At 59.6% G+C, this 12543-nt stretch overlaps 1 protein-coding gene across 1 annotated transcript; it reads right to left on the bottom strand.

The window, feature by feature from the left end:
• Window positions 1-798: 798 nt before the first annotated feature.
• On the bottom strand, window positions 799-8729 carry LOC105983118 (chromosome unknown open reading frame, human C16orf74). The gene is made up of 3 exons (XM_013012892.1): window positions 8689-8729; window positions 1813-1956; window positions 799-1220 (listed from the first exon to the last, which is right to left on the bottom strand). Exons 1-3 carry the CDS (start codon window positions 8714-8716, stop codon window positions 1162-1164), a joined length of 231 nt encoding a protein of 76 aa, XP_012868346.1. The 5' UTR covers window positions 8717-8729; the 3' UTR covers window positions 799-1161.
• Between the last annotated feature and the right edge of the window lie 3814 nt (window positions 8730-12543).

Raw genomic sequence — 12543 nt, forward strand, 5'->3', positions numbered from 1 at the left:
CCCCCCCCCGCTTTGCAGGAAGGCACCATGAATCCCAAGAGGCCAGACCAGAATGTTCCCTGGTCCCCTGCCCCTCCCCCCCAGCTGCCCTCAACACACCAGGGCATGGCTGCAGAGCCATCTTTGTCTCCTCCCTAGAGCTCATCACCTCGGCCTCGGTGTACCCATTCACGCATTCACAACTTCTTGTTTTAATCAGTGTGCTGGGCTGTGACAAACCACAGACATTGCTAATCCATCCCTGAGGGTGTGTTCAAAGAAGGCCCAGTAAGTCAAGGAGTAGTGTTTGAATCTGGGCCTCGAGGCCGGCTCTGAAGAGGCCCTCCACTGGCCGGAGAAGCAGCACGCTGACACCGGAGCCAGGGCAGGAAGGCTGGGTAAGGTCAGGCCTGCGGCAGAGATTGGGAGCACCGTCATTGGAAGCCAGCTCAGGCAAACACTTTGTGAGATTCCACCTCCATAAACAACTCTCCAGAGCTGCTCGGGTGGAGGCCTGCGGGCCACCAAGAGGCCAGAAGTAGCCGGGCGCCGGTGGCTCACACCTGTTATCCTAGCTACTCAGGAGGCTGAGATCTGGGTTCAAGACCAATACAGACGGAAAAGTCGGTGAGATTTTTTTCTGGGTTAGTCCTGGAGCTGGAACTCACGGTCTGGGCGCTGTCCCTGAGCTCTTCTGCTCAAGGCTAGCTCTCTACCATTTTTGGCCACAGCTCCCCCCCCCCCCGCCCCAGCGTGCAGTGACCTCCACCCTGCTCTCCCCAGCCCTGTGCTCTCCCACCCAAAGAGGCAGGAGCAGGCATCTGTAAGGAGGACCTTTACTTAAAATGCAAAAAGGCGATTATAAATCACATTGGGACTGTTGCAGTATCTGTAAAACAATGTATAAAAAACGGAGCCAGTCCTCTGGAGAGTTCGGCGGCCGCGGCCGTGTGCGGGGCCGGGGGTGGGCCCAGCCCTGTGGCCGTCGTGGATGCAGTTAGGTCCCCTCCCCTTCGCCGTGTCAGCTCACTGAGAGCACGGAGGTGGCGGGTATCCGGCCCACTCAGCACCGCGCTGGGGCCTGCAGCTCGCCACACGCATCTTGCTACCTCTGTCTCGTCCAGGGCCCGATCGCTGTCCCCATCCAGCTGCCCAGGGCAAAGGGAACCACCGGCTAGGTCCTCAGGCCTCAGGGTCCATCTCGCCATCATCCGGGCCAGTCCCCAACTCATCCAGCCAGACTAGGAGACAGACAGCCGTCAGCACACTGGGCCCGCGGGCTTTGCCTCAGGCCACTACCCCGAGTTCCCTGACGTCTGGGCAGGGGTGTTGCTGCAAGCTGGGAGGGCCCTGGTGATGCAGACAGCCAGGGGGTCCTGGGTACCCCTTTGGCGAGGCCTTAGTCTGCCCTTCTATACAATGGCAGTGAACGCTGTGACCGAGCCAAGTTGCATGCAGCTATGGCCCAGCGCCAAGCACAGGCCCGGCTCCCTGCCCGAGAGACCAGCCTCCCTGGAGCTCACAGGGCGTCCTGAGGACAGGAGGGGGGCGTGGCTGGGGCTCCCTCTCCATGCACCCCTCCCCCCCCATCCAGAAGGCATGGGCATGGTCCTCTCCAGCCAGGCAGTGGACATCAAGCTGGAGCCCTCCCGGCCTGGCCTCGGCAGCGAGCGGCGCCACCATCATGGCCGGGCCAACCAGCCCAGGCCAGCGCGCCAAGCCCGTCACAGCATGCAGCCCCGAGCTCCAGCCAGCTTGAGGGTAGTGAGGACCCAAGTCAGGCAGGGCAGAGGGGGCCTGGGCGCTGTGCCCAGGGCCGCGGCGCCGACTCACCCGTCCACCTCGAGTCCCGGGCCAGCACCATGCTGCCTGTGGGCGTGGGGGGCGTGATGATGATGTTGGGCACGTCCAGGTTCTTGTCATTTAGGACGGGGGCCTCGTCATGGCTGCTGCTGGTGTTAACACACATCTTGAAGCCTGCGGAAGCAGCGTGTGTACTCACATGAGTGTGCACCAGTGCACAGGCACACACGTGCACACACAGACATGTAAAAGCTCACACACGTGTACACACAAGTACACAAATGTGCAGACATGGTCACACACAAACACACGTGCACACTCATACACACAGTTCCCTCCCTCCCCACCGGCAGGAGTGAGCGCTCTGAGGCAAGGGAGGAAAGTGGAAACTGAGGCTCAAGGAAGCAAAACCCCAGCCTCCGGGCTTGCACAAGCCGGGGAGGGGCGGACGTCCGTGTCTGTCGGCACAGACGTGTGGGTCTGAGCACAGCCCACACTGGTGATCTGGAACAAGCATGGTTCCCAGAGCCTTAGAGAGATGCTGGAGGCCTGGGGGAGGGGAGGGGCCACGGAGAGGGAGGAGGGAAGAGATGAGGAAGGGAGGGCGTACACCAGCCCGTGTCCGGTCCGGCCAGGCCCTCAGGACCAGGCCCACTGCAGGGATTGCAACACGAGCCTGCCAGCTCTGCCCCAGCCCAGCACTGGTTTTCCCAGCCAGAACTTATTTGTTGCTTAACATGCCTGCCTATTTTTGTTGCTGTTGTTCTTGCCAGCCCTGGGGCTTGAACTCAGGGCCTGAGCATAGTCCCTGAGCTTTTTGCTCAAGGCTAGTGCACTCTACCACTTGAGCCACACCACCACTTCCGGCTTTTTCTGTTTATGTGGTGATGAGGACTGGAACCCAGGGCTTCATACATGCGAGGCAAGCGCTCTACCACTGAGCCACCTTCCCAGCCCCTGCTTGCCTATTTCTTAGCTAGGATTCCAGACCACCAAGGCGCAGTGAGCAGACGGACATGGAGACACAGGCCACCCATGCTCACTCCAGGTTTGGGTGTGGGAAGCCATTTGTGGAGGCAGGGCACTAGCAGGTTTTGGGACCCCCCCCCCGCAACACACTGAACCCTTCTCAGCAGCACCCCAGGGTCTCAGTTCTGGGCTGCACTGCCTGGCTGGCTGGCACCACCCACAGCCCGCCCCGCAGGGCTGAGTCTGCTCTGTGAGGACGACAGGGCTCTGACAGGCTCCCGGGTGGCCCTGCTAGTCAGGTGACTTCACTCAGGGCCTCGGTTTCCCTGGCTGTGCACCCAGAGCCCCGATACCAGTGTTTGGAATAATGCGGGTAACACGAAGCAGGTGGGAGGCACAGACCCCGGGGTTTCAGCTAGCCGGGGCTCGGACCCCACTTCTAGGCTCTGCCCAGGAGCAGGCTCCTGACAGAGCCTCTCCCAGGCCTCCCAGACCTGGCCCTGGCAGGCCTGCGGCCCGCGGGCGCCCCCTGCTGGTCTCTGCTGGCTGGTGCTCTGCTCTGTGCGGTCCCCGTGGTGGCTGCACAGCAAGGCCAGGGGACAGGAGACACAGGACTCCGACCCACCCAGGCCACCAGCTCCTCAGCTGCCCAGGGCACACTGCGGGCAAGGCCTCTCTGCTGGGCCTGCTGGCGCCGCTCCAGACATCTGCCATCCACAGCCCCCGTACCCCACTCTAAGAACGACCATCCAGCCAGCCGCCCGAAGGCAGCTGGGGGCCACTGCTGGTGGACAGAGGCCCCGCCTGCGGTCCCCACCTGCGGTCACCCCTGGGGGGCCAGACACAACATGGCTGGCCCTAGCAAGACACTTAGCTAGGGGACGTTTTATCCTCTCATCAGAACGGCCGTGGGCCGGGCCTGGCAGTGCTCAGGCAGTGGGCACCAGTGCCCCTACCGAAGCCAGGCACGCTCCAGGTCCAGGCACGGCTGAGAACAGAATGGTCTCCACAGATGCTTCCCTGTGCCTCCTGCCCCGCCCCGCCCCGCTCCACCTCCACAACAGGAAGAGGACCTGCAGACAGCAGGGTCTGCTGGAGGGGAGGGAGGGAGAGCGCCCTCCCCCCCCCCCCCCACCCCCCCCTCCGCCCCAGAGGCCACACGTCGGGTCTTGAGGATGGTGGCCCGGGAGGCGGGACATCCTGAGGAAGAAAGCACTTATGGTGTGTCCTCCCAGCAAAGCAGATGATCTGGCACAGAGAGCGTGGAGACCTGCTCCAGGTCATGCAGCACTGGACAGAGCCCGCCCTCCCTGCAGCAGAGCCTGAGAGGTGAAAGTGGTAGTCTGAGGCTGGGGGGGGGGGGTTCAGGGGCTGCAGAGAAGCAGGAGGGCACTGGAGAAGCCATAGCATACGCAAAGGCCCTGGGGCAGGAACACAAGGGCTCAGGGGACTGGCACTAATCTCACAGATGACAGGGCAAATCTTTTTTAAAAAAAAAATCAAATGCCTCTGAGGGTTTCAGAGGCATTTAATCTTTTTTTTTTTAATTCCAATTATAAGGACGGTCTGGCATCCTTACGGATGGGGTTGGACAGCTCTGGCCACTTTTACCTTTTCCAGGCAGTCCAGCCCATGACTGTGGCTGTTCTAAATCTCTTTTTAATTAAGGGAAAAGCCCCGGCTTGCGTCAGGGATGCACTGCCGGAGAGGGGACGGGGAGAAGCGGAGAAACGAGGCCATGACGCAGGGCCGGGGGTGGGGCGGGGTCCCTCCCGCCTCCTCGCCAGCTGTCCGTCAGTACAGCCCGCATCACTGCGGGGCTCAGTGGCTGCGGGGTCACGCGGCTGTGGAGCGGAGGCAGTGCAGGGGCCCAGGGCGCCCTCCGCCCACCATGCCTGCCACAGACACAGACAATGTCCCAGAGGGCACCGTGTCAGGGTGGCATCTCAGCCTGCCGGGCATGGGCGGCTTGGGGGAGACTCAGGTTCCCAGCTCAGCCCAAGTCAGCGCCTGACTTGGGGTGTTGGGGACATGGGGGGCACACTCCACCGATCCTCAGGGCGCTGCCCCACCGCTACGGCTGTGAGCCCAGGCCTGGCCTCAGACAAAGCCAGTGCTGAACCCCCTGCCCGCCCCGGGCCCAGCCCGCTGCAGACCCAAGGGCGCGGTCCTGTCTCCCACTGTGGGGCTCAGAGGAGAGGTGACCGGCCGGTTGAACGGGGTCCCCCTGAAGTTATGCGGGCCCAGGGCCCCACAGCGAGGACCGGCTTCCAGGTTCGGAGGCAAGGCCTCCGTGGACAGGGTCAGCTACAGATCTTGTCACGAGCTCATGGTGGATTTGAGGGGCTCGGAATCCGACGCGTGGAATCCTCGGGAGACCCGAGACAGGTCTGGACCCACCAGACGAGCAAAATGGCCACAGGGAGAAGCAGGCAGGGAGTGGGCACAGGGGCTCCGGAACCCGAGGAGCAGGAAGGACCTGCACCAGGGCAGCACGGCCCTGTCACACTCCACCGCAGACTCGGCCGCGAGACCTGGGAGGAGTTACATTCCCCTGGCCGGAAGCACCCAGTGCACAGTCATTTGTTACGGCAGTCCCAGGACCCTTGCATCTGCTGGAGGCAGAAGCCGCCTGGTAGGTTGCATGGCTCTGCCCTGGGAGCACAAACCTCCGTCTATGGGGAGCACAGTGTTCCAGTTTGCTGCAGGAAATCCGGGTTGCGGCAGTGTTTAAGGGGTGCTCTGGAGGGTTAGCTGGATGTGACCCCAGCAGAATACAGAGGTGCCCGCACACCCACTCACTACCAAATCTGCTCCTCTTCAACCCCAACACTGCCCAGCAGTCGAGGTGGAAATCCTGACGTGGGAGCAGACCGCAAAGAGCAGACCCGGGACCACACGGGGAAGGCGGGTCTCTCCCGCTGCCGATAACCGAATACCTGCCGAGCCGGAGCGCACAGCCGGGCCGGGCAGCAGCAAGGTGGAGCAGATGGAAGACGGCGCAGAGCTGGCCGCACCAGTGTCCCCGGGGGCTGCTAAGGACCTGCGGGACAGCCAGGGGACGCCCCCCCCTCCCCCTGGGCAGAGCAGGAGCCAGGCACGCCCTGGCTGCTAGCCTGGGTCTATCTTAGCCACGTGTACTCGGCCTCCACCCGCCGTGGCTGGGTCACACCCAGGCCTGGGCAGCACCTCCAGGGACCTGGCTGGGCAGAGGGCCTCGGTAAAAAATGTATGAGCTTCCTTCCTGCCGCCCAGCTCTCCACAGGGCTGGACGGGCCTGCAAGGCAGCCTTTTAAAGCTCCCAGCCCCTGGGGCTCTCAGCTCTGCGGGGCTTTTAGTCCTGCGGTGCTGGGAGTGGGAGGTGGGGGTGCCGTTTCCAGGAACAGCTGGCTCTGCGGCACCCCTGGCCAAGACCCTGTGGAAGACCCGGCCGGAGGCCTGCCTGGAGCTGGAAGGAAGGTGGGCCCAGGGTTACCGCCAGGTCCTCCGGCGTCACAGTGTCGTGACCCAACAGTCGGACGTTGACAACGGGGCATGTGTCCTCAGCCCACGTTGAAGGCCTGGCCCTTGGCACCCTTAGGGGGTGTGGGACCCTTTAAGGATGAGGCCTAGTGGGAGGAAGCCGGGCCACTGGAGGTGGGGCTTAGAGGGAAGATGTCAGGCTATTGAAGGCAAGGTCCAGTGGGAGGAAGCCGGGCCACTGGAGGTAGGGTATAGGGGAGGAAGTTAGGCTATTGGAGGCAGGGCCTAGGGGAGGAAGTTAGGCCATTGGAGGAGCCTTGGGGAGGAAGTTTGGGGGTTAGAAGCATATGCCTCTGAGGGCTTTAGTGGAGCATTGGCCCCTACCTCCTCCGTCTAGCTTTCCTTCTACCATGTCCAAGTGACCAAGGACTGAAACTGAGCAAAAAGAAACCACTCCTCCTTTTAAGTTGATCATTTCAGGTGTGCTGTGATAGCAAATGCAAAGCGACTCATGCCATCCACCCAGTGGAGTATTGCTCAGTCCCAGAATGGAATGAAGGACCAGCCCACGGACTGGGGTGCGGCTCAAGGAGTGGAGAACTTGCCTAGCAAGCTTCAGATCCCGACTTTAAACCCCAGCATCTGCCAACATAAACTAAAAAACAAGGTCACCATGAAACACTGACATGAAAACTCAGTTGAACATAGAAACATGATGGAAACAGTGAAAGTCCCCAGAGACCACCAAAGGGCAAATGCCAACGATGCTCCCCAAAGTGGGCAGGGGCAGAGGCCGACAGGAGGGAGAGCAGGGCAGCTCCCGATGAATGGGAGAGTTTCACCTCCTGCCTGAGAGCACGTGGTGGTTGCACAGGGTGGATGTGCTCGGTGCTCTGTGCACTTAGCAGTCACCAGAGTTCATTTTGTTATGTCTGTTCCATCATCGTAAGAGAAAAATCACACAAAGATGCCCTGAATCCAGCTCTGTGCTGGGAACCGCAGAGTCCCAGGCCCACTGGGAAGTGAAGATTCCTCAGGTTAAACCTCAGCCATGTCTACTCCCAGATCAGCCTACACAGCTCACAGATACTCCACTGACTCCCCTACACACCCACACGCCCACACACCCACGCACGCACGCACCACACACGTCTCTGTAGGCTGGGCCTGGAGTCCAGCATGGGCCAGGACCTGGAGATGATAGGTTGACTACACTGTTCCCTTTGCGAGCAACATCCCATTCTCTCCGGGGCCACCACTGCTCTCCTCCTTTACAAGCAGTCTTGGCAGAGCTGTCAGTCAAGATGCCAGACCTCAGTCAGACGTGGGCACAAGAACTCTGCTTGACCAATCAGAGGTGACCCTAAGGGTCATCCATTCACCCTGGCCACACCTGCAGTCCCCCTTCACCTCCTGGGTGGGGGAGGTCCATTCTTCACTCACATTAACTGATCAGTCCCCAAGCTTCAGCCAAGACCCCTAAGCTTGCCTAGAGCTCAAGGCAGGGGCAGACACAAGGGTAACAAACAGCAGGGGCAGCTGCTCTAGGGAACAGCGCTGTGCTGGGCCCCAGGAGCCGCACAGAGCCTGCCAGAAACCCAGTTCACTGACAAGGGGCTTTGTTCCAGGTTGCCCAAAATGAGCCTGACCTAGGAAAGGTGAAAGGGCAGGAAGGACAGGAGCAGCTCTCATGCTCCGTTCTGCACCGTGGCTCTGTGTGTGTGTGTAGGCATGTCAGTATGTGTGTGTGCAGTGTGTCAGGTGTGTGGGTATGGCGTGTTATGTGTGTTGTATGTGTATGGGAGGGATCTGTGCATGTAGGCTGTGTGTGTAGCCTGTATTTGGTACATGTGCATCGGGGTGTGGCATGTCAGGCATGTGTGGTGTGTGCAGCGTGTGTGTGAGGCATTGGGGCTGTGAGTGGCGGGTATGTGTGCGGGACACCGAGATGTAGCAGGTGAGAGCGGAGTGCAGCTCCCAGGCCTGGGCCGGGAGAGGACGGCGGACGTCCATCTGCACAGGCAGAGCACCGGGGAGGGGCCCTGGATTTGGGGGTGTTCCATGTGGCCTGTTAACCTGTGGTGCCTCTGGACAGAAAACTGTAGAAACCAATATGGCCTATACCCTTCATGGATTTGGGGTCCTTCTAGAACTCCCTCCCCAGTGCTCTTCCTTTTTCCAGCACCAGGCCAGCCGGAGCTCCTGCTTGGAAGATGACAGGCCCCTTCCATATCCTGCTCCTCATGCTCTTGGCCGGAGACTGCCCTGAGGGGGAAACTGAGGCCCAAGGGCACTATTTTCCCTGTATCACCATATGCTGACTGAAGGGAAGCCCAGAGGAGGTCTAGGAGTCAGGGAGGCACCTGCTGTTTATGGCTTGAGGATGGGTGTCCCAGGGCAGAGGGGGGTCTCCCTCCATGGCCTCCACCCCTTGTCCTCCCCTCCCCAGCCCCAGGGCCCCATCCTCCACCTCACCTTTCAGGCAGGACATCTTGAGCCCCATATCTTCTCCTCTGTGGGCCTGTGGAGTAAGAGAAGAGTCAGAGGCCAGAGTCTCTTCCCTAGGGGCCACGGCCCCAGGGGCCAGCTGTGAGGTCACGGTGCCCTCTGTGACCACCTCCTGGCAGCATGTGCGCACGGGCACTGGCAGGAGGCATGGCGGGCTGCTGGGCAGTCAGTTCAGGGGGGGGGTGAGGGCTGATGGCCAGGGAGTGGCACCCCCTGATTTCCTTCTGGGCCAGCTAACGGTGGTCTCTGCAGGGCTGGGGATGGCCAGGCCAGGCCAGAGTGGTGCTTTCCATTATAATCTGTCCCCCACCCCTTTTATAAGGCCCCTCATCAATAACCTTGGAGTCTTTGTTACAGTGCTGGGATTTGAATCCCAGGCCATGGATCCACCCCCAGCCCTGCCTCAGCACCCCACCCCCATCCCCGCAGCACCGGTCTGGTCCTCAGGCAGAAGTGCTCAGCAGGCCAGGAACAGCCCATGCCCAGAGGGAAGCATGCAGGGTCTGTGGGAGGGGCCATAAGCAAGGCTGGCTGGGGGGCAGCGGTGGAGGCAGTCAGATTAAGAGTTCCAGGCCAGCCGGGGCTACGCAAGGAGACCAAGGGCCTGAATGGAGCTCAGCTCGGGCACTTGCCCAGTGTGTGTAAGGCCCAGGGTTGGAGCCCTCCAAGTGGCACGGGAATGAGAGCAAAGTTCCTGCCAGGCGCTGCCCCGAGTGACGCTGGGTAACTGGTCCTAGTGGCGGCTGGCTGAGGTTGTGGTTTGTTTTTTTAGTAAACTCCCAGGGGCTTCTGAGGGGCAGCTGAGGCCCCAGGCGGGGCGCCCTGCCTCCGGGGGACAGGAGGCCCCGCAGCTGGAGTGACGCGCAGGCCAGGCCTCCAGGGACGGCTCTCCTTCCCCTTGCTGTGTGCCCAGCGCTGCCCAGAGCCTCTCTGCACATACGAGCCAGCACAGGGGGAAACCGAGGCACAGAGGGGTTAGCTAGCTGGCACAAGTTGTGTGGCTGTAAGGGACACAGGGCGCTGAACTTATCACTGTGGACAGGAGCCCACGCTCTTTTGGCCAGGCCCAGCGGGACATCTCAGAGCCCCTGGAAGCGAAGCAGGCACGGGGTTTGCAGGGCACCGTTCTCCCCTGCTGGTCTGAAGCCCAAGCTTTCCTAGAGGGACCAGGAACGGGGAGTGCTGTAAAAGAAGGCAGGGAAACCACAGTAGGGCTGGGCGGAGCCAGAGCAGCGCAGGGCCGCAGTTCTCAGCTGGAGGTGGGAGATGGGGTCCTCCATGAATCTGTATTTGTAAGAATCTGTCAGAGCTGGGCACCGGGAACTCACACCTGTAATCCTAACTACTCAGGAAGCTGAGACCTGAGGCTCGCAGTTCAAAGCCAGCCTGGCAGGAAAGTCCATGAGACTCTTATCTCCTTATCTCCAATAAACCACCAGAAAACCGGAAGTGGCGCTGGCTCAAGCGGTAGAGCGCTCATCTTTTTTTGGGGGGGGGTTCAGTCATGGGGCCTGATTGGGCCTGGGCGCTGTCCCTCAGCTCTTCAGCTCAAGGCTAGCGCTCTACCACTTGAGCCACAGTGCCACTTCCAGCTTTTTTTCTTTTTGCTTATGTGGTGCTGAGGAATGGAACCAGGGCCTCGAGCATGCAAGGCAAGCGCTCTACCACTGAGCCACCTTCCCAGCCCCTAGAGTGCTCATCTTGAATTGAAGAGCTGAGGGACAGTGCCCAGGCCCAGAGTTCAAGTCCCATGACCGGACACACACACACACAGAATTAATCAGAAGAAAAGTTGTATCTTAGTTGACAGTGTGGAATAAATATTGAGTTCTCTGACTGTGATCACTGTGTTCTCTAGAGGATGCTCTTAGGAAATACGAAGCGATATGTCGAGTCAAAGGTCATCCTCTCTGCAAATGGACACTGGGCTGGGCAAGCGCACAGTGGCAGGCATGTGTACGTGTAAACAGAAGGGAACGGGCCAGCCACGACCACTGGCGCCGCCTGTGATCCCAGCTACTCAGAGGCCGAGAGCTGAGGATTGAGGTTCAATCCAGGCCAGGCAACAAAGTCCATGAGACTCTTATCTCCAAGTGGTAGAGTGCTAGCCTTGAGTGAAGAAAGCTAAGGACAGCATCCAGACCAAGTTCAAGGCCCAGGACTGGAACAAAGAAAGCAAGAAAGAAAAAACAAAAAGAAGTGACCAGGGCCTCTGGCCACTTCGTGTCTCTGGTGATGCACAGGTGATTGGATTCCTGCAACTTGTTCCAAAGTTGGGAACACCTTCAAGAACAGTTCAAACACTTGAAATCCGTTACTTAGAAGACAGAGGCAGGAGCATAGGCTTCAAGGCAAGTCTAGACGGAGGTAGCAGGGAGACACCTGTCTCCAAAACAAAACACAAACAAAAGGGCTGTGGTGTGGCTCCGGTGATAGAATGTGTGCCCAGCGTGGGTAAGCCTGGCTCCAGCCTCAGTACTGCAAAAAGACAGGGTGGGGAGGGGCGAGCATGCCCTGCTCCCCTCCACGGTGTGGGAGCCTCTGTGCACGCCGGCAGTGTGAGGTTGTCAGAGTGTGACACTGGCAGTGACACTGTCAGGCGGTGTGTGACTGGTGTTTCAGGGGCCCAGGCTCTGTTCAGTTTCCTTCTGAACCTGGGCTGTTCACAATGTGTACGCTGGTTCCTTCTGGCACCAGGATATACATCTCCTTATCACTAAATGGTCACAGGAGCCTCTCTGGGGACAAGGACAGGCAAGTGCACAAACTTATTCTTCCCGGAGGGGTGTGTCCCTTCTGCGTGGTGACAGACAGGGCAGGAGTGGCTCTGCACACAGCCCTGCTCTGAAGCTACCATCATGTCCAGCCCGCCCCCCCCCCGTATGTGTGTGTGACCATTTTCACAGGAGCCACAGATTTTGTTATATGTTGGTGCCATTTCCTAGGGCTTGAACTCAGGACCTGGGTGCTGTCCCTGCGCTTTTTTGTTAAAGGCTAGGCTCTACCACGTGAGCCACAGCTGCACTTCCAGCTTTCTGGTGATTCATTTGTAGTAAGAGTCTCACAAACTTCCCTGCTTGGGGTGGCTTCTAATCATGATCCTCAGATCTCAACCTCCTAAGTAGCTAGGATTACAGACATGAGCCATAGGCATCAAGCTTCTTTTGTTTTTTTTTGGTCGGTTGTGGGGCTTGAACTTGTGGCCTGGGTGCTGATCCTGAGCTCTTTTTCTCAAGGTGAACAATCTTCCAGTTTGAGCCACAGCCCCACTTCTGGTTTTCTGGTGGTAAACTGGAGATGAATCTCACATGGAATTTTCAGCCTGAGCTGGCTTTGAACTGTGAGCCTTAGCTCCCAGCCTCTTGAGTAGCTAGGGTTGCAGTCCTGAGCCACTGGCTCCAGGCCTTCCATGGGCTTTTAACAGACAGGTAAAAGAATCTCAGAGGTATGGAGCTCCGCGGGGTGAGTGGCCAGCCCCACTGGCTTCCCTCCGGCCCCACTTGGGAAGACCACGGTGGTCCGGTCCCACTCTGCCAGGGAAGGCGGGGCAGGTCCAGCAGGTGGCTGGGAGGCTGCAGTTTCTGCCTGAAATGCAGGCAGACTCTAAGACATTCACCACTGGCCCACAGTGAAATCTCTCTGGGTCTCCTTGTTTCAATTTGCTGGACCTGGCCTGTTTCCATGTGCCAAAGCCCTCGAACTCTGTCTGGCACCTCAAGGTGGAGCCGGATGCCCAGGATGGAGAGAGCGGCTGGCAGCCAACTGGCCTGTCTTTCCGCTGCCTCCTCCCAGATAAAATCTGAAAACCCACCAACAGCGAGG

Source organism: Dipodomys ordii, unplaced genomic scaffold (genome assembly GCF_000151885.1).
Source record: "Dipodomys ordii isolate 6190 unplaced genomic scaffold, Dord_2.0 Scaffold18, whole genome shotgun sequence".
NCBI classification, from domain to species: domain Eukaryota; kingdom Metazoa; phylum Chordata; class Mammalia; order Rodentia; family Heteromyidae; genus Dipodomys; species Dipodomys ordii.